The following is a 19,949-nucleotide window of genomic DNA, read 5'->3' as shown; positions in this document are numbered from 1 at the left end:
GAAGAGGAGGCAGAGAGGGATGAAGGATGAAGAGAAGGATGGGTGGGAGAGAGGCTGGAGGAAAGAGGAGGAAGGGGAGATGAGTAGAGGAGAAGGGGAATGAAGGCAGCCGGGGAGGATGAAGGAAGAGGGGGGCTGAAGGAAGAGGAAGAGGGGGCTGAAGGAAGAGCAGGGGGGCGCGGGGAGGAGGAGAATGGCCGAAAGAAGAGGAGGGGGCTGAGGAGCAGAGGAAGGCCGGGCACCGCGGAGAGCGCCGTGCCAGCACCGCGGACAGCGCCGGCCCGCCCGGCCCCGGGGCCCCGCTGCCCCCAGGGCCCCCGGGGCAGGGACCCCTCAGCCCCGGGCCTGCCCGCGAAGGGAGGGCTGTGGCTCTGGCCCTGCCCGTCCCCCCCCACCGCCCCAAGAGGATGGCAGCAGGGAGGGAAGCACACAGCTGTGACAAGGGACCCCCTCGCTGAACCGGGGTGCAGGGCAGGTGGGTGCAGGCTTTGGGCACCACATCAGGAGATCCAGGCCAGCACCGGTGCCAGGCTGAGGGGTTAACCTGCAGACAGACCTCTGTTCATTCTGAAACCTACTGGTGGCAATGACTGCTGCAGTACCTTTCCCCTGGCACAGAGGGGCACTGCCAGGGTGGCACCCTGCCCCTTGGCAAGCAAGGTACCGAACAGCCCAAGGGCCTCCCTCTTTATTCACTCACTCACTGAGGGGAAGGGGGAGCTCTTGGCCAGTATCGCCCCCAGCCGCCGTTCTCCTGGCCCTGCTGGCCTTTCTGTGCCAACTGCTTCCCAGCATTAGAGCTGCCAGGGCTGCAGCTCAGACAGCTCAGCCTCTAATCTGGGGAACAGCCTCCAGTTAATTATTCTGTTCCCTTGGGCCATGGCCAGTGTGACTCAGCAAGAGGCAGCCCAACGCAGCAAAGACTAGCCTCCAGCCCCAAGAGCGACACTGCACTGGGGGCTCCCAGTCTTGCCCATCTCCACCCCATCTGCAAGCTAAGACTGGAGGGTGCCAAGAGAAAAAGACCCCCACAATGGAAGTTGTATGAGGGGATCATGGCACCCATCTCCCAGCAGAGCCCAGCAAGAGCACACAGGTCCTGCCACTTTGGTGCCCATGGGAAATGGGATGCCTGCGGCCATAGGGCTCTGCGCTGCAGGCAGGGTGCTGGCAGGGCTGCCTGCGCCACCATGGAAACACCCTGTGCCAGGCAGAGCTGGTGAGGGGGGTCCCTGTTCCAGGCACATCCCCCTGCCACCCTCCCAGCCCTGGGGTGGGGGATACCTACCGTCTGCCTCGGGGTGCCAAAGGAGGCTGGCCCCTTCCTGGGCTCCAGGCTGGCACCCCCACACCAGCCCAGGCTCAAGGGACATGGGGCGGCAAGAGCGGCACACGGGGCATTATTTAGCAATGTTCTTTTATTTCCAGTTTTAAGGTGAAAAGATGCCTTTAAATCTTCAATTAAATACTCCATAAAGAAAAAAAAAAAAAAAAGGCAAAAAAAAAAAAATTATTTACAAATTCACGTGACCAGTAATTGAATCCTTGTTTTAATAATTACACATGCGGCTCATCGCATCCGGCGCTCTATAAATACAGGGGACGCGGATGGGGGCCGCCCTGTCGCTTGCCCAATTGTGGCCTTAAACGTTTGGGAGGAGGATGGGGGCTTTGGGAGGAGGAGGGGACTCAGCCTGGCCCAGAGAGAAGGGGTCACCCCCCCTCCTCCCCGGCACCCTCCCCAGGTGTCAGAGCGGGAGCTGGGGGGGGAATGATTTATATTTAAAATAAAAAACCATGGGGGGGGGGTCCAGGCAGTGATGGAGGAACAGAGAGAGGACAGGGGAGGGGGAGAAATCACGCTCCTGTCCCCAAACCAAATTTAATAAGTTTATATATATATAATCTCTCTATATTTCAGCAAGAAGTGGGGAGGAGGAAAGACAAGGGAGGAGAGGAGGGGAAAGTTAGGTCCCCATCCTGCCCCCCCTCCCCATGACATGAGTCCAGGGGTGTTCTGCCCTGCTCCCAAAGACCCGGTGTGCCTGTGCTGAGAGAGGAGAGTGGAGGGACCCTGAGGGGACCCACCGTAATAGCCGCCTCCACCAGCATTCATTTATTATCATCGTGACAAACTAGTACAGGCCTCACAAACAGAACCGGGATGTGGGGAAGAGGGAGAGGAGGAGAACTGAAAAGAGAGAGGGGGGCTGCAGGGGGCAGCGTAGGTCCCTCGGCCCTCGCATCAGCAAGTCCAGGGGGGCCACGGGTGGGAGGGGATGGAGTCGCTCCCAGGAGAGCCCCACTCTCTCTGCCCTCTTACTCCTCCTCCTCATGGCTGCTCAGTTGTTGTCCGACTCATCCTCAGCTTCCCGGAGCCAGGTGAAAAAGGCTGTCACCGATTTGAGAGCCACCCCTTTGCCCTGCTGCTCAGCCGGGTCTTTGCTGGACTCCCACTTGTAGAAAGCCTCCTCCTTGATGACGTCCTCATCATAGAGGGCATCAAAGAACATCCGCAGCAGGTCTAGGGGGAGACAAAAGAAGGACCCTTGCCATTGCCCAGCCACCAGCCACACTGCTGGGGTGGTAACACGCCTGCCACCCCCCTCCTCAGCCTGCCTGCCCGCCCCACAACACTCACTGGGAGGCTGGTCCAACTTCACCACCAAGGCTTGCAGGGCGTAGAGTGCCTGGAGCTCCTTCTGCTCATCCCGCAGGTACTTCTGCAGCAACTTGGCTTGGTTGCGGATCACCAGGGCATCCACGCGGTAGGGGTTCTCAACTGAGAGAGACGGGGCATGAGAGGGTGGTGGCGGGGGCAAGGGGACCCCCCCGCCTCACCCTCATACTCACAGACAATGGCTGAGTGGCACACAGATGTCATCAGGGCCCTGATAAATGTGTTGGACGAGACCTGCTGCTCACTCAGGTTGGCCTAGAAGAGGGAGAGCAGAGGGGCTGTGAGGTGAGAGGAAGCTGGGAGGGAGCCCCTGGACGTGCCTGCGCTGCACCTCACCTCAATCCAGTCATATATTCTTTGGTTGTTCGGGTTCTCCTTCAGCAGTTTGTCCATTTGCTTGCACAGCTCCTCCGAGGTCAGCTCTTTGCAGCTCGGTGTGTCCGAGCTATCCCCCATCGTGTACTCCAATTTCTGGGGGAGCAGCAGAGATAAGCTATTACAGTCAGCATGAGGAACACCATGTTCCCAGCAGCAGGACCCTCCAGGGTCCCCACAGGGCCTGTCTCTATCCCTCACCACCACTGAGCTCCCACCTGCTCTGTGATAAATTTGTTGACATCCTGGTCCTCGGGCAGGAATTCCTTCCAGCTCAGGCCCCCGTCCCGCCACAGCTTGCCTGCGGTTTTCTGGCCCTACAGAACAGACAGTCAGCATCAGCACCCCATGCCCTCCATCTCCAGGGAGGGGGATACTGCAGCTTGGCCATGCCACCCCCATGACCCAGATGTGGCAGGGGATTCACCCTGCCATCTCTCTGGTGGCAGAGTAGTTCAGAGTCCCTGCCTGCCAACCCGCCCCCCCTAAGCACACTGCCAGTCCCCAAGGCAGCTACATGAGCCCCATGCACTTACCATGCCCTTGCACAACAAGCCCAGCACCTCTACCAGCAGTGTGGTAGCCTTCCCAATGGGCACCAGAGGCTTTGTTATCTCCCTGCAGGGCACAAGAGACCTGGTTGAGCTACCTCCCCCCCAGGAGCCTTCCTGGCACCCCATGGCAGCCCTGTGGAAGGGCAGAGCCCTCACCTAAACAGCTCCTCCATGGGGATGCCTTCTTCTTGCAAGATGGGGGTTATGAGCTCAGCCAGGTACAGCCAGATATGTGGGATGTCAATCTCCATGTCTTCTGCGATCTCCAGGATCTCCCGGAGCCTGCAGTGCAGAGGGAGGCCACTGGAATCCAGCAGCCCTCCTGCCCGCGGCTGGGAGGGACCTCAGCAGGTCCCAGTGATAAGCCCTGTTCAGGGCAGGGCCAACCACATTCAAAACCCAGCAAATACCAGCTTGTGTCCAGGCCGCCCCAGTCCCTCACCCTTTGTAATACTGCTCCTTGGAGAGCGTGCCTGCCTTCACCAGCTGGCACAGCAGGACCCCCATGTGCTCGCGGGAGATGGTGCTCCTCTCCAGCGTGGATTCGATACCGTTCTGCACGAAGATGTAGAGCGAGGAGGGGCTGCCCAGCTCCTGTACACACTGCAGGGCCTCCTGTGGGGAAAAAGGGGTCAGTGCTGCCCCACAGCCAGTCCCAGCTCCCCTCTTCCTCATTCTGACCAGCAGGTCTACTGCCCACAGAAGTGAATGGCATGTTACAGGGGCCACCTGGTGCTGTGCCTGACCACCCCCCTCCTCTCACCTTCATATCATTGATGTGCAGGTATTCCTCTATGATTGCCTTAGATTTCTTCTCCAGCTCTTCTTCTGACAGCGCAGGCTTGGGAGATGCAGCAGGAGCTGCTGGCTCTTGCTTATCTGCAAGGCGAGAGCAAAGATGAGGCACCAGTTAGGCCCAGCAGAGCCCCTGGGCACAGAGAGATCCCCAGGACACCATTGCCCTCCTGCTCACTGGTCTCTCGGCTCCTGTCCCGTTCCTCCGACATGCTAGCAGCCTTGCGCACGGCCTCGGAGCCACCCTGCTTCTCCCGTTCTCGGCTCCTGTCCTCTGTCTCTTTGCTGAAGCTCCGCTTGGTGAGGGCAGACCTGTTCCTGTCTGCCCGCTCCCCCCGGTCGGGACACTCGAGGCGGTCGCTGCCCTTCTCTGAACGCGACTCCCGTTCCCCTCTGTCCCCAGCCTTCTCTGACCTGTCACGGCTGGAGCTGCTCCTGGGTGGAAGACAGACACAGCGTTAAGAGCCCATCACCACCCTCCCTGACGCCAGACTGCGGAGCTCTGCAAGGCAAGGCTATCCCATTCCAAACCCAGACCTTTCCAGGGCCTTTTCTAGCAGGGGAGAACACTTCTCCCTGTTTTATCCCAGTTACAATTCACGCCCTTTGCCTTTCACTCCATCCCTTGGCACAGCTGAGGAGAGCCTGACCCCATCCTGACTGCACCTTCCCCCTGCAGCAGACTGTGGTCTTCCCCCTTTGCTTTCCATATGTCCCAAATAAACTCAACCCCAACCCTCCTTGGGGACCTTGCAGTCCAGCCTCCAGGGACTCCCTCCAGCCTGTTTGGTCCCAGGACCCCCAGACTAGACCAAGCACCCAGGTGTGGTCCCCAAATGCCAAACAGGAAGAAGTCCAGGGTGGAGAGTCAGCCTTCTTTGCCACAGGGACTGGTCACCAACTCTGAGCCCCCCGAAGGCCCCATCTCACCACAGAGAAGTATTGCAGGGGCCATGTATTGACCCCACCACTGCCCAATTCCAGGGTGCCACCCCAGGCTGCAGGCCAACACAGCTGCAGCAGGACTGGCCCCTCACCTCTGCACCACACGGCGGGACTCCAGGCTCTCGGCAGGGGTTGACTGCTGGAGCGCTGAGAAGCGGTTCAAGGTGCTTGTGGCTGGTCGCCCTGAATCAGATGCTGGGCGTGAAAAGAGGGGAGTTTCAGAGTTCGGCACCTCCCTGGTACAGGATCCCCCCTCCCACCCAGTACCACATTCCCAGCCAGCCCCCCACGCCGCATACCTGAATCTGCAGGCTTTGCACCAGACCCTCCACTGCTGCCTTTGCCCCAGCTCAGCCGCCCGCCTGGCGCAAAGAGCTGTTTGTTGGAGTCGATAGATCCAGGCTGCAGGTGGAGAGGCAGAGTCAGCTTTGAACCCCACACCAGGGCAGGATCCAGGCCAGGCAGCCACTGAGCTGCCACACCACACTCCCAGCCTCACCTTGGTGATCTTTGTTAACCGGCTGGTGTCAATAGGCCGGTTGCCCTTGCTGATGGGCACAGTATTCCAGCCATCATCTGCAACCAAGCTCCCGCGCCCACCTGGGTACAAGGGGGACAGACATAAGGCACAGCCCTAGCGGTGCCCAGTGGGTTCAATCCAGCCCTGGCAGCCCCAGCTGCCCCCAAACCCAGGCACTCACTGCTGGAGGATGGCCCGGGGGGACCTCTCCTCTTGTCCTTCGACATGAGCTGCTGCACTTTGATGTGTTCCCGATGCTCCTCCATCTCTGCTTCCTTGTGGATCTGGTCGATGGTTTTGGGGCCCTGGTCTCCTCGCCGCGGCACCCAGCTATTCTGCAGAGGGCAGGGAAGGAAAGAAGAGGGCACTGAGCTGGCTGGAGGATGGAGACAGAGACATTCCCCCTTCCTAGCCATCCCACCCTCAAAGCCTCAGGCCGCTGTCCTGCCTTGGCCACCACAGCTCCCCATATTCTGTGGCAGCTTTTGGCACAAAAGGGCTCAATTTCTGGAGCCCCCTGTATTAAACAGCTGCAGTTACTTTACGCCCACTAACACTACCACGCTAACCAAGAGCTGGGGGGCTAGCATAGTGTCTTTGGGGCTGGACACAGCTTACATACCCACCTCCCCCCTCCCAGTGATGCATGGACTGCTGGCACTCAAGAGGACACTGGCCAACAGCTCCATGGGAACGAGCAGGGGACAGAGGACAGTCCCCAAGCAATAGCAGGCCACATGCCTTACCCGTCTGAGGTCAATCACATCCTGCAGCATGAAACGGATTCGGGATGATGTCTTCTTCTCTTTGATGATCTTCTCCATCTGATTGAAGTACTGGTCCATTCTGGGCTATAGAGGGATAGAGTCACGGTCACATCCTTCCCAAAAGCAAGGGCAGAGCACACAAGGCAGTGCACGACAAGCAGTACCTTGGCCTTCTCAAAGTCCAAGTCCTTGCCAATGGTGGTAAGCAGACGGCAAAGGCACTCAAGAGACTCCTCGTCATGGTTTTTGAGCAGCTTCACCACGCAGTCATGCATGATGGCCTCCGTCAACATCTTCAGTTTGAAGAGCTCCCCGATGAACTTGATGTTGCCCAGGGATCGCCGGCGGGCCTTGTCCCGCGCCTCCTCCAGCTCATCCTTCATGCGCGCCTTCTCTTCGGGCTGCAGGGAAGGTACAGCAGCGCAGCTCAGAGCCCAGAGCTGCCCCGAGGACACCCCTACCAGCCCTCAGCCACAGGCTCCCACCCCAACTCACAGCACTGGCATCGTCCATCTCCTTTTGCCGCTTCTCAAAGATCTCATCGTCGTCCTTGTCCTTCTCAAACTCCTTCTGGCAGCGGTTGAGCAGCAGCTTGCGGAAATTCACAGTTACCGTGGGCTTGTCTGTTGTGGGCACTTTGAGCTGCAGGGAGAGGTACAACCCAGGCAAGGAGCATGAGTCGTGCCCCCAACAAAAGCCGGCCAGCTAAGGCGCAGGCACAGTTCAAACCAGGAAACAGCCATGCTCCACCTTACACTTTACACCTGACACAACCCTGGACATGGTCCTCCATCCCACCTCACACAGAATGGCCCACAGCCTGCTGAGCTCAGCCGAGGCACCCAGACAAACCCCTGTCAGCTCAGTTAAGACTCCCCAGCTCCTGCTCACCCCCATAAGGCAACGGCACATGTTAGCATAGGCAACAGAGAAGTTTGGCTCCGAGATGGCCTTCTCGAAGACGAGGTCGATAACACCCTTGAGCCGCTCCTCCGTGTCGATGGACAATTCCATCACCTGCTTCATCAACTGCTGGAACATCTGGGGTGTCAGCTTGTTGAGGATGCTGCGGACGCGGCGGAGCAGTTCCTGCATGGACGGCAAGGTCAGCGAGAGCCAGGCACATTCCCCTTTGCCATCCCACCACCCGCCCCAGCTCCCACCTGTGTCTTGATGTTCTCAGGATCCTCCTCCTCCGAAGCACGCTTGCTGCTGGGTTTCCAGGCCCTCTCAGCCTTGTTCAGCTTAACATCCTCATTGAGGGACACAGTGGCAATGATTTTGCGGGGCTCCTTCCTCTGGCTCTGCTGGGAGCGGCGGGGACCCAACCCTGAGGGCTGGCACAGCAAAAACAAACTCAGCTCTTTGCTCTGGGACAGCCAAGCCAGCTCCCAGGGTGTCCCCATCTGCCTGCTCAGATCCTCAGCTCCATCATGAACATCAGTGGCCCAGACACAGCGGCTCAAAGGCTTGATCATCACAGAGAGGCAGAGGGGAACAGCAAGGGTGAAAAGAGGAAATACTCACCAGGCCCCGATTGCCCATGACAGGCCGGCCGAGGTTGGCAAAGGAGGGGGTGAAGTCGGGGCTGCAGTTCATACCACTGAGGCGGATGGGGTCAAGCGCCCGTAGTGGGGTCTTGTTGGCCTGCAAAGGTACACAGGGCTGAGGATGCCCAGGGGGCAGAGGAGCGGGATGGATCCATCCCCCAGCCTCAGCGCCGGGACAAGGAACTGGAAAGAAGGCCCCAGAGGTGCCCCCACAAACCAACCCCCAAGCTCAAGGCTTGTTGCAGATGCTGCAACAGGACCCCAAGCACAGCAGGCAAGTCCCTGCCTTGCCTTGACAAGTCACAACAGGATCCAGACCCCCAACCTGGCCACCACCCCCACTTCCCCTATTTCCAGGGCCGCACCAACCTTGTCCAGCACCACGTCCGTGATCTGGGGCAGCCCCTCAGGTTTCTGCATGCTGGCAAAAATAAACTGGAACCCCAGGAGGAACTCCCGGTCATAGCGCTTCTTCTCCTCAGGGTTCAGTGGCTTCCATTGCTCTGCAGTGGGGAGAAAGAGGCCTTGATGTGGCCTGTCCCACATCTTCCACGCTGAGCTGTGGTAAGTCCAAGCCCTCCAAGGACCAGCAAGATGGGATGTAGACAACTACAAAGCTGCTCCAGCCTGGTATGCCGTGAGCACGACACTGCTTACTTGCTGGAGGCTGATGCCACCAGCTCCCTGTCTCCTCCCAGGACCCTCACACCGAGGCCTCTGTTCACCACCCCATGCCAGGCTCAGGGACAAGATGGGAGGGGAGCGTGAGGCTTAGGACAGCTGGACCATGCAACCCCCACAGTCCCCGCCACTGAGTGCAGAGGCAGAGGCTCCCACCAGAGGCCTGGGCCAAGGCATGGCTCACCTTCTTTGTAGCGGTACTTCTGATCGGCAGCCTTGCCCTTCTCTGGGGCCAGCTTGTCCTCCTTCTCCTCCCACGTCTCCTCAGAGTCTTCCTGTGGACGGGCAGGGGCCATGTCCTCTGCTTCACGGGCAGGAGTGGACGTGGGGGGTTTGTTCTCTGTCTCTGAGGCACTGTCACTGATCTGAGATTGCATCAGGAGGAACAGCAGTCACCCCCCGTGAGCTTGGTCCTGCCCCCTTCACCACACACCCAGGCGTCCACGTCCCCCCTCAGATCCTCATTACCATCATGAAGCATCAGTGGCCCAGACACGATGGCACAAAGCAGAGTTCATCACAGGAGGAGATGGGACACACGGTAACTCCCAGGCACCTCGACACACTCACCTCTTTAAAGGCATCCAGCAAATCACCTACTGCCTCCTTCTTGTTCAGCTCCTTCATCCGCCGCTTCTTCTTTGGCACCGACACGGCGACTGGGAAGAGAGGCAAGGAGATGAAGGACAGGGACCCTCCCAGTCCCCAGAATACCCTGACACCAGTTCAGGGTCACCAGCAATGCCCCAGTAACACCAGGTGAGCTTCAGGATGGGCCATGAGGATGTGGTCCTGCCCCCATCACCCAAACACGCCATGTACTGACCTGGGCATCTGCAGCCCTGTGGATCCTACACACAGCCCACCGAGGCACCCTGCTGCCCAGAAAGCACCCCATGTAGGCACACCTCGCACCTCTCCCGATCTGACTGCTGCACCCTGATCTACCGTGTGCCTCCTCACCCCATTCACATCTCTTCCATAGCACAGCGCTCCCCATTCTCTTCAGGGCATCCCCAAAATACCCACCCCCCTTTGCAGGGCAGCCCTTAGGGGGACATCCCCATACAGACCTCTGCCCCCACATACACCTCCCTCCCTGGCACCCCTATACAGCACCCCATACAGAGGTGCTCCCCAGAAGCACATCTGCTCCCAGATCATCCTCCTACAGCCCCCCTATATCCCTGCAGAGTGCTCCATAGGAACACATCCTGTGCGCCCATCTCCCCCATCCTCCCACCAGCAATTCTATGTAACCCCCATACTCATATGCAGAGTGCTTAAAAACATTAACATAGATCTTTGCCCCAGCACACCTGCAGGGCATGTCACTTTCCTCACTCACACGTAGGTACTTGCATACCCCTACACACAGTGCCGCACACAGCTACAGCTCTGCATCCCTCCTGCACCCTGCTGTGTCCCTGAACAGCTAGGGACAGCTCTCAGATACTACCCCAATACACCTGCCCTCCACCCCCACAGAAGGTGTCACATAAACTTCCCCCATGGCACCCCACTCCCCAGGACACAGCACACACCCCCCTCTGTACACACCACATACTCCTGCACATGGATGCACTCCCCCATTCTGCCACCCATGGGCACCTTGTACACCCCCTCAGCACCCCACACTCACACATCCTGGGTCACCTAACCCCATCCTCCTTTCCCATGCCTCGCACCGCATCTAGGTGACCCCCATACATCACCAAACACCCCAGCCCAGCATTCCCAACCTTGCGCAGTCGCCTCCAAGGTCTGCGAAGGGGCAGGGGCCGGGCTTGAGCTCCGCTCCTGGGCCTCACCAGGGCCTTCACTCTCCTCCTCCTCCTCCTCTGCCGGGGGTGAGGCAGGGGTGCCAGACTGGGCCGGCTCCTCAGGCTCCGAGATGGGGCTGACGTCCGACTCAGGCTGCTCCTCGCTTGGCTCCGCTTTGCCAGTGCCCTCCATCCCATTGGGTACGGGCAGCTCTTCAGGCTGGGCAACGGGGGAGTCCAGGGTGGGCGCAGGCCCCGGCACGGGCACCGGCGCTGGCTGGCACACAGGTGCCTCGGGGACCGGCTCGGGCACCTCCTCCAAGACCCCGTTGGCCTCGGCAGCAGGCTCGGGGCAGGGCTCTTCCCGGGGCGGCGGGGGGCTGGGGGAGGCAGGTTTGGCGGGCGCTTCAGGGGCCTGCAGTATGACGGGTGGTGGCGACGGCGCGGCCGGCACCAGGGGCACCGCTGGCATCGGGGGGACAACAGGAGCCAGTGGTGCCTCAGTGGGCACAGGCGCCTGTGGGGTGGGTTCTGGGAGGGGAATGGCAACCTCCTCCTCCTCCTCCTCCTCCTCCTCTACAGCCACTGTGTCCATGTCGGGCGCGGGCACTAGGGGCAGCTCCACAGCCCCTGGCACTGTAGTGATGGCGCTAAACGTCTTGTGCGGGTCGGGCGGCGCCTCGCCCAGCTCCACTTTAGTGTCCGCATCCATGGGGGGCTCCATTGGCACCAGCGTCATGGCCGAGAGCACCACGGGCTCCACCTCGGGGATGAGGGGAGGGGGAGGTGACGGGGACGCCGACTTGCTGGGCTCCAGGGAGACGGGCTTGCTCACCACCAGTGCAGGCTTCGGACGGTCATCTGCAAGGTAGGTGGCATTACCGAGGGGCTCTCCAACCCCCCCTCACCCAGCACACCACCCTCCGAGCCCCCTGTCTGCAGCAGGGGTAGGGACAGATGTGCCAATCCACACTGTAAACAGGTGACGGGCAACAGGCATCCTCCAGTGCCCACAGAAAGGCTGGGATGAACAGTCAGCCCCCATAAACTCTCCTGGGCCAAACGTGGGGACACCAGTCCTTAGGCATGTAGGGAATGCGTCTGACCCCACAAGCCCCAGGTGAGCTGAGGAATGGCAGAGCTGGCATCTTGCACCCTGCAGCGTCAACATTAGGGATCCTGGAAGCACCGGGTGAAGGCACTTACCTGGCCGGACAATAACTGCTACATGGGGGGTCTCTCCGTTGGCCTGGGGCTCCAAACCGCTTCCAGCCTGGGGGGCAGAAAGAGGGAGTTCAGCAGGGCCCTGTGAACATCCCACCGCCCCAGGCAGGGAGGTCCCCTTACCTGCGGAGGGGTGGGAGTGGATGAGGTCCTTGCTCCGGACATGATTTCTTCAGTGATGTCTTTGCCGCCTTGGTTGGGGTCTCGTATCCGGATCTTTGCACGGGTCAGGGCGGAAAGAGGAAAGCTGTTAGCAGGGTGGGGGACACAGCACACGGGCCACCCCCTTTTCCTGGGCCAGACACCCTCAGGACAGCCCCTTCTCTGAAGGGAGAGGCAAGTGAGGCTCATTCACTGCTGTGCCTGCTCCGGCCACATGCAGCTTGGGCACCAACAGGTGGCACCTCCCCTCCCTCCACGCAGGGCACGGTGCCCTACAGACACCAGCTTGTCCCGATGCCTTGCAAGCTGTCATGCCAGGCAGCCAGAGCCAGCACCATGTCCCCAGGTCAGTGCCCATCTCCAGGGGTCAGGGTATCCCAAGGAATCACCATGCTGGCACAGGAGCTGTGGGGACCCCTCTCTGCCTGAGGGACAGCACAAGGGACCAGCCTTGGCACTCAAAAGTCATGGCAAGCTCCATGCCACCCCAGCACAGCCCATATGCCTGCAGGCTCACTGGCCACATGCCTGCCATGGGTGCAGCAGGAGCCACAGGGCACCGTGCTGGGAGGAGGAAGTGGGGAGGACACGTGGGTTCGGGACTCTGGGGGGAGCACGATGCAGCCAGAGGCCTTGTTCTCCCCACCCCGCTCATGACCTGCTCCCAGGACAGCAAGCACAGAGCCCGACGGGCACCGAGGCCCCTCTGCTGAGGAAAGGCAAGCACCTCCCCTCCACGGCAGCACCCCCTGCCCCAGTGCAGGGCCACGCCGCGGCAGTCTCCCTGCTATAAATAGGCCCCATACGAGGCCTCCGAGTGCCGGCATCTCCGGGAGCAGACAGCAGTTGGCAGCCACGGCACCCCCACCCCTCAGGAGCCATGACTCAGCACAACGCTGCCCGCCGGGACAGCCAAGGTCGCTGGCACCCACCGCGCCCCCAGAGCCCCTCACCGAGCCCCCCAGCCCAGGCCGCATGGCCCCACACGGGCCCCGTTCCCTGGCGTGTTGCACCACGTCCCATCCTGCGCGCTGCAGGCACCAGGGCTGGCACCGGCCCCTCCTGCATGCCAGCCTCAAACCCCCCCCCCCGCCCCCGTGCCTGGAGGAGATGGCTCCTTACCGTCTTGCGCTCTCGTTTTGTGGGGATCGGAGGCTGCTGGCTCACAATGACCTGCGCAGTGGGGACCCCTGCCGGGAACTGCTGCACCCCCTGCGCCGGGTAGTAAGCACCCGCTGGAGGAGAGGAGAGAGCGTCAGACCGGCCAACCCAGACCCTGCACGTCCGCCCAGGGGACCCCCGGATCCCCCAAACGCAGGGGTCTGTCAGGAGCCTGGGGAGCCTGTGCTGCTCTGCAGCAAACCCCCATCGCATCCGGCCCGGATCGTCCCAACCCGCCTGACAGGCCTGACCGAATTCCTTCCCCGTGAAGCAGAGCGTCCCCGCGCCATCCCCACACCCAGCCAGGCCCCGCAGGCACCCGCCGTGCCCACCAGCTCCACGCCATCGGTGGCCCCACGGGGACGCTCAGCCATGCCAGGTACGGGTGTCCCGGCTCCGCAGGGAGCCCTTATCTCCCCAGGCCCAGCACCAGCCCCAGGGCGGCACCAGGCAGCCCGGTCCGCACCCTCCATTCACACCCAGGCTGAGGGGCTCCAGCTCCCTGAGCAGCCTGAGCCCCCGGCAAGCCCAGCCCAGAGGAGGGAGCTGTGCCGGGGGCCAGAGGCAGAGCTGGACTCCATCCAGGGCTGGCACAGCCCCGAGAGGTGCTTTGCTCCTCCCAGGGCATCCGCAAGCATCACACCACACCAGAGCGGTGCCATGAGGATCTGGGACAGGCACAGCTGGGCACGGGCCCCAGCCCCCTCTGGCTCCAGCACCTTCACAGCTGCGCCAAGCCTTGAACTTGCCCATGGTGCTCTGGTGACTGCCCTGTCCCCAAGCCACGGACCCCTCTGCTCTGCCAGGCAGGGATGCAGGGCCACCAGACGAGCCTTGCAACCTGGGATGTGCCAGGGAGGGAGACCACAAGCTGCCCAGCCCTCAGCACCAGAAAGGCCAGCCCATTTCACCCATCGAGGGGCACACCATGCCAGGCCACTCATATAGTCTTGTGGGCAAGGGGCACAGTGCTGCCAGCTCCCCTAGGAACAGCCACAGTCCCAAAGTAGAGGCAGAGGACAAACTCATCCCAGGAACCCACACAGACAGCCAAGGGGATGCCCCAGCACTGGGCACAAAGAAGCAGCCCAGCATGCAGGAGCTGGACACTGCTGGGCTCCATCTCCCTCCTCCAAAGGGCTGGGTGGGCCCCAGCACAGGAGGGAGGGAAGGAGGAAGGACAGCACGTACCTGGCTCAGGAGAAGCCCATCTCTGCCTGGTTTATGCTTTGCTGCTAGGTCGGAGGCCTCGGCTCACATTTCTGTGTCTGCCAGGCCTCCCAGGACCAAGCCTAAATATAGTCACAGCCCGGGTGGCCACATGCGAGCGGGGGGAAGAAGGGGGGAGCTGCTCACATCACCGCTCCCCAGAGCCGGGAGAGGGCAGGCATGGAGTGGCCCCAGCACTCCAAGCTCAGCTCCTTAGGGAGCAGGCTGCTGAGGGGGGTCACCAACTCTAAACTGCTCACCTTGATGGTGAGCAAGGGGGAAGAGTGAATAAAGTTTGCCCCAGCCCTCCGCCAGGAGGGTTAAACATTAAATAGCCCTGATTTGGAAAAGAACAGGAGTGGCTGGACCAGTGGGACACAATGTGCAGCCCTCAGTGCTGCTGAGACATTGGCAACACCCCTGCCCCCCAAAACAGCCTGTAATGGAGTCACGGAGACAGCCCCTGCAAGCTGGCAAAGGGACCCGTACTCAGCTCCTGAGCGCAGGCAGCTGCAGCGAGGCCAGAGGCAGGGGAGCACAGAAAGGATGGAGTGTAGGGGCTGGAAGAGCATCAGGGCGCAGAACAACACCCCTATCTGTACCGTAAGTCCCGAACTCTGTGGGGCTGGCTCCAGGGTAAAAACTAGGGGCACCGGGCTGGACCGGGTACTGTTGGGTCGGGACGACGTATGTGGAGCGACCCTGCAATGGGGATAAAGAAAGGTCAGTTACCCTTCCTGCAGAACACAAACATACCCCCCAAACCACTGACGTGCCCCCAAACCTGCCTGTGAACCAGCCGGGCGCTAGGGCAGGGAGCAGCATGCACGCAAAGTGAAGCCTCAAAGGGCTGCCAGGGAGAAGGACCAGCACCACTTGCTGCCTCTCTTACAGAGCTGGGCAACACCCCGCTCAAATCAATGGGTGCTCAAGGGAGCCCGGGAGAACCCATTGCACCCTCCCAAACCAGACCGTAGCTCCAACTCTGCCCACACCAGCCCCCTCCCGCATAGCCCAGGGTAGGGCCCTCACCTGTCCGGGAATGTAATAGGCTCCTTGGGAAGGTGTGTAGGATATCTGGGAGGGTATCATCATCACCTGGGAAGCAGCCGGATACACATGGGCAGGGGGGCCGGGCCGGGCCGTGGTGTTACTCTGCACGCGGGACGCGCTAGCGGGAGGCTGCGCCCTGTTCTGGTAGAAATGCTTGGGGAGAGACGGAGCACGGCATCAGGTGGAGCACAGCACCCCTACCCAGCACCCCCGTGCACAGGGGGACACTTCCCACCGCGATGCAGCCCCCCCCCATCCCCACACACACTCCCCAAGACGCCCCCCAGCCCCGTCCTGTCCCCACACACCTGCGGGACCGCCTGGGTCCATGCGACCCAGCTCATGCCCGGCGCAGCGCCCGCCCAGCCCGCCGGGGCCGGCAGCTCCAGCACCCGGAGCCAGCCACGGCCGCACGCAGCCTGGCAGCAGCGGGTCCCGGCGTGCCTCGCACCGGCTCCCGGCGCTCGCACTGAATGCTGGGACCTGTAGTCCCGCAGTGCCGAGCCAGAGCTGGACAGCCAGGGAGCACGGAGCCAGCTATTCCCCACTGGCTCCTATTGTTCATCCCGACCCAGCTTCTTTGCCGGGCAGGAGCATCCCCGGGAGAAGCAGCTCAAGCCCGGCAGCAAGTGGGCAAGGAAGGGTCCGCGCACGCACCCTGGGGCAAGGAGAAAGCGTTACCTGAAGAGACCTGAATCCTCCCTGTTAGCAAGCGCGCACAGAGGGAAAAGGGGAAAGAGACAGAGAGGAGTTACCCGCACTGGGAAGGGGTGTGGACGCAGGGTGGCTGGCAAAGAAGGGGGCAGGAGGCTGAAGAACCCAGTGCCCCCATCCCAAATCCACCAAGGTCCTGTCCCCCTGTAGGGACCTCACAAGGGGCAGGGAAGAGTTTGGGGGGCTCCCAGCTGGCACAGCCAGGGATATCACCAGATCTGTCCCCAGCAGCTCCCCTACACAAGAGGGCTGACAGAGATCCAGAGCTTTGCACAGCATTGCAGGGCCTTGGGAGACCTCCCCAAAGTGGGGAGAAAGAGGAGGACGGGGAAAGGCACAGGCAGAAGCAGCAGCCTGGGCCAGGATTAGCACAGGCACAGCCACATGCTGCAGGCTTCATGCAAGGAGAAAACTGGGGAGACACTGCATGGAAACCCCCCCAAAGTCAAGTGGGTGTCCCCCACTTTCCCTAGACCAGCCTGTCCCTCAGCTCTCGGGTCCCCACGCGCTACCCAGCCCCTTCGTGCCCAGGGTGAGTGTTTCCGTGCAGTGTCAGGGCAGGGTGCTCAGCATGCGGGCTGGGGGATGCGGGTTAGTACCTGCTGGTGAATAGCCCGAGGCCCTGCTGGAAACTGAGAGAGGAGGAGAGGGAGGTTTGGGGCAGGGGAGGAAGGAGAGAAGAGCAGTCACTCGGTGGGCATCCCCGGCCAGAGGCATTTGCCCCCCCACCCCAGGGCCAGGAGGTCCCCAGGCAGCGGCTGTGGTCCATCCGGATCGGATCGCGGGCGCGCTCACCCTCGCAGGCGCATGCCAGCCCCAGGGGCACCGCAGGGCTCCTGGCACCCACAGGCACCACAGCAGTAGGGGCTACTTGGCCAGGAGGCTGAAAGCTGCTGGATTTCCCCATCCAACCCAGGGCAAAGCCCTTACCTGGCGCGGCTGAGAAGGCGTATTCATTTGTGAGGCCGGTGCCGGGTTAAAAACCACAGGTGCCGTCTGACCGGGTGGGAATGTCGGCTGGAGGGAGGCAGGGAGAGAAGGAGATGGCACCGCCGCCCCCCATGCACACTGGGGAGGGCAAAGCTGGGTCCCCCCCACCCTGAAAGGCCCGGTTACCTGCGGCAGTCCGGGAGAAGGGGCAGGGTGCGGGGCTGTCGGGGCTCCTCCTGTGGGCTGTGGAGCTTTGTTCATTTCATGGGGTTGTGCATAAGGATCCCCTCGCTATCTGAGGGGAGAGGGACAAGGGGCATAAGCCGGAGGAGATGGGAGCACCCAAGGTTTGTGTCTACTGTCTGTGTGAGCCCTGAAAAAAGGGCATCTCCAGAACCACCAGTGTAAAGCCAGGCACCAGCCATGCCCCACAGACAGCACCCCATCAAGGCACAGACCCCCAGCCACCCCTTCCTGCCCCACTGGGGCACAGATGGGCACTGCCAGGCCACCCACACAGGGCAGGTCCTCACACCCTGCAGAGCAGAGCCCTCCACTGTGCCCTGAACCCACGCCTACTGTCAGGACTGACTCCCTGAGGTGGGTCTGCAGAGGCTGGCTGGGCACCCCGAACAAGCAGACACCAGTGCCCGTGACCTGCCAATAACACCCAAGCCACCACCAGCTCCGGGGGGCTGGGTGGGCCGGCGGCACCCCAGCGTCAGCTGGGCCAGCTCCACCCCGGCTGACCTACTAAGCGCTTCCCCTGGCCAGTCAAACCTGTTCCTGCCAGTGGTGCCGGGTCCCCGGCGCACGCTGCAAACGCCTACGGGGCAGGGAGGGCAGGGAGCAGGTCCTGCCTCCCCCCGTGCTGCCGAGGCTCCTGCCTGCTGCCCTGCCCGGGGCAGCCCGCGGACACCCCCCCACCGCCGGCACCCTCCAGCTGTCCCAGGAGGGACTTGGCAGCCGGTGCCGCTCTCCCCGCCCCAGTGCAAAGGCCACCGGGCAGAAAGAAGAGGCGGTGCCCCCCACGCTGCGCCATGTTAGGGTCCCCCGCACCCCACGGCACCCGGTGAGCCCTCGGCCGGCCAGCGCACGCAAGGCAGCAGCCTCCTGTAACCCGAGCCCAGCCGCGGCAGCACCGCCGGCCCCCGGCCCGCCATGGGCACCACCAGGCACGTCCAGCCCACACCAGGCCATGGCAGCACTGCCGGGCCATGGGCTGCCCTGACCCCCCGGGGCTGCACCCCGGCACGGCAGGGTGACACCCCATCACGGGGGCCGCCCAGTCACAACCCGGCAGAGACGGGCCCTGCTGGGGTTTCAGGAGGCGGCGGAAGCTGGGCTGCACCCCACCAGTGCTCCCTCCAACCCCTCCTCACGAGGGAAGGTGCCCAGCACCCGGGGCACCTTAGCACTGCGCACCCCAGAAAGGGGATGGGGCTGGTGTCACACCGCGAACGGGGAAACCCGGGGCATCCCCGGCCCCCCCAGCCCACACTGCCGGCACAGCCGGGAGCGAGCAGCATACTCACCCCCCCGCGGGAAAAACCTGGGCCGGCTGAGCGGGCCTGCAGAGACCGTTCATCCGACTGACTGGGAGAGAGAAGGGAGGGGAGAGAGAGGTCAGCCCGGGCCCGCCGCAGGGAGCCCCCCCCGTGCCCCGCAGTGCCCCGGCCGGCCTGGGCCGAGACAGGTCCCGACCCGGGAAGGGGAACTACCAAGAGGATGGAAGGGTGACAACGGGAGGAGCCGCGGCAGCCGCTGCCTCCCCCGCGCAGGTACAGGCCAGGCCTCGGCCTGCGCTGGGCCAGCAGCCGGGGCGGCGGTTCTCTGCCCGAGACCGGGCCCTGGGGGCCAGGGGCAGGCAGGCCCAGTCCAAGCGATGGCCGGGACATGGAGACCGGGCTCCACAACGGCGGGGCTCAGCCGCGGGGAGCCCGGGGGAGGGAGCGGGTGTCCCCGGCGGCGGGGCCGGGCCAGGCCGCAGCCCTGGCCCGGGAGCAGCCAGGCCCGAGCCCGACCTCGCCCCCAGGCCGAGGCGGCGGCCCAGACGGCTGCCGCTGCCGGCCCCATATCGGGGCCGCGGGCAGGCCCAAGGAGGCGCGGGCACCATCTTGGCGACACAGAAGCAGGGGGAAAGGCCGCAGGGAGCGGGGGGGGGGGGGGGGCCGGCGGGGCGCGGCGCGGGCCCCGGTGCGGCATCCGGCGGCCCCGCTCCCCCCCGCGGCGGCGGCGGCCTCTGCCAAGGACACGTGTCACTGCCGGCCGCAGCCATGGCCCGCGGCCCCGCCGGCACCGGCAGCGGCACGGGCGGGCGCGGCGGGGCGGGGGCGGCAGGGCACGCACCACGTGCGGCGGCGGGCCTAGGCGGACGCGGCGGTGGGAGCACGTGCGAGACGGCGGGGCGCACCGGCCGGCACGTGGGGGCGCAGCAAGCGCCGCGCGGGACCGCGGGGCCGGGCCGGGCCGGGCCGGGCCGAGCGGCGAACGGGAGCTGAACGGGGCAGGGCAGGGGCGGGGGGAGGGGGCAGCCGGCGGCGGCGGCGGCGGGGCGGCGCCCACGTGGTGGCGGCGGCGGCGGCGCGGCGGGGCCCGGCGGCGCGCGGGCCGGGGTGGCGGCGCGCGGCCCGGTACCGGTACCCCCCTCCCCTCCGCCCCCCCGCGGCGCGCGCCCGCCCCGCCCCCGCCCGTTACCTTCAGTCTCCTTCAGCGCGCGCGGCCCGACGCAGCCGCAGCGCAGCGCAGCACGACCATTTCCGGAGCCGCGCCGCGCGCAGGGGCGGGGCCGCGCGCCGCCGCGGGGGAGGGGCGCGCGGGGGCGGGGCTCCGGGCGCCGCGCCTGAGGCAGCGCTGGGCACCGCCC

General features: G+C 63.3%; 1 protein-coding gene and 2 non-coding genes across 9 annotated transcripts; all 3 read right to left on the bottom strand.

Annotated features, from left to right (window-relative positions):
* Window positions 1–1,534: 1,534 nt before the first annotated feature.
* EIF4G1 (eukaryotic translation initiation factor 4 gamma 1) lies at window positions 1,535–19,886 on the bottom strand. 7 transcript variants are annotated; one of them, XM_065674414.1, is made up of 33 exons: window positions 19,781–19,886; window positions 18,619–18,679; window positions 17,270–17,378; window positions 17,084–17,170; window positions 15,419–15,592; window positions 14,989–15,088; window positions 13,139–13,251; window positions 11,978–12,070; window positions 11,837–11,903; window positions 10,610–11,491; window positions 9,438–9,526; window positions 9,052–9,232; window positions 8,556–8,689; window positions 8,164–8,301; window positions 7,800–7,973; window positions 7,528–7,725; window positions 7,132–7,278; window positions 6,801–7,037; window positions 6,616–6,720; window positions 6,051–6,204; window positions 5,849–5,949; window positions 5,649–5,751; window positions 5,442–5,544; window positions 4,583–4,839; window positions 4,373–4,488; window positions 4,052–4,224; window positions 3,766–3,891; window positions 3,592–3,673; window positions 3,274–3,372; window positions 3,017–3,151; window positions 2,854–2,935; window positions 2,642–2,782; window positions 1,535–2,524 (listed from the first exon to the last, which is right to left on the bottom strand). In XM_065674414.1, exons 3-33 carry the CDS (start codon window positions 17,342–17,344, stop codon window positions 2,343–2,345), a joined length of 4,848 nt encoding a protein of 1,615 aa, XP_065530486.1. In that variant the 5' UTR covers window positions 17,345–17,378; window positions 18,619–18,679; window positions 19,781–19,886; the 3' UTR covers window positions 1,535–2,342. The 7 variants fall into 7 exon arrangements, with proteins under 7 accessions (XP_065530486.1, XP_065530490.1, XP_065530491.1 ...); XM_065674418.1 differs by having other exon boundaries at window positions 5,442–5,532; XM_065674419.1 differs by having other exon boundaries at window positions 8,164–8,283.
* Window positions 8,047–8,119, bottom strand: LOC136012423 (small nucleolar RNA SNORD66). The gene has a single exon (XR_010611722.1). It is a non-coding gene; the product is annotated as a small nucleolar RNA SNORD66 (small nucleolar RNA).
* Window positions 9,317–9,393, bottom strand: LOC136012422 (small nucleolar RNA SNORD66). The gene has a single exon (XR_010611721.1). It is a non-coding gene; the product is annotated as a small nucleolar RNA SNORD66 (small nucleolar RNA).
* Window positions 19,887–19,949: the final 63 nt, after the last annotated feature.

Source organism: Lathamus discolor, chromosome 3 (assembly GCF_037157495.1).
Source record: "Lathamus discolor isolate bLatDis1 chromosome 3, bLatDis1.hap1, whole genome shotgun sequence".
Lineage (NCBI taxonomy): Eukaryota > Metazoa > Chordata > Aves > Psittaciformes > Psittacidae > Lathamus > Lathamus discolor.
The sequence above is the reverse complement of the archived record's forward strand: the minus strand, read 5'-3'. Positions and strand labels throughout refer to the sequence as shown.

Coding starts and splice junctions, on each gene's coding strand:
- EIF4G1 (XM_065674414.1), bottom strand. CDS start 17,344: ATGAACAAAGCTCCACAGCCCACAGGAGGAGCCCCGACAGCCCCGCAC. Junction 6,205..6,615: donor ATGTGATTGACCTCAGACGG/GTAAGGCATGTG, acceptor TGCCCTCTGCAG/AATAGCTGGGTGCCGCGGCG. Junction 4,840..5,441: donor TCCCGCCGTGTGGTGCAGAG/GTGAGGGGCCAG, acceptor TCTTCCACCCAG/GAGCAGCTCCAGCCGTGACA.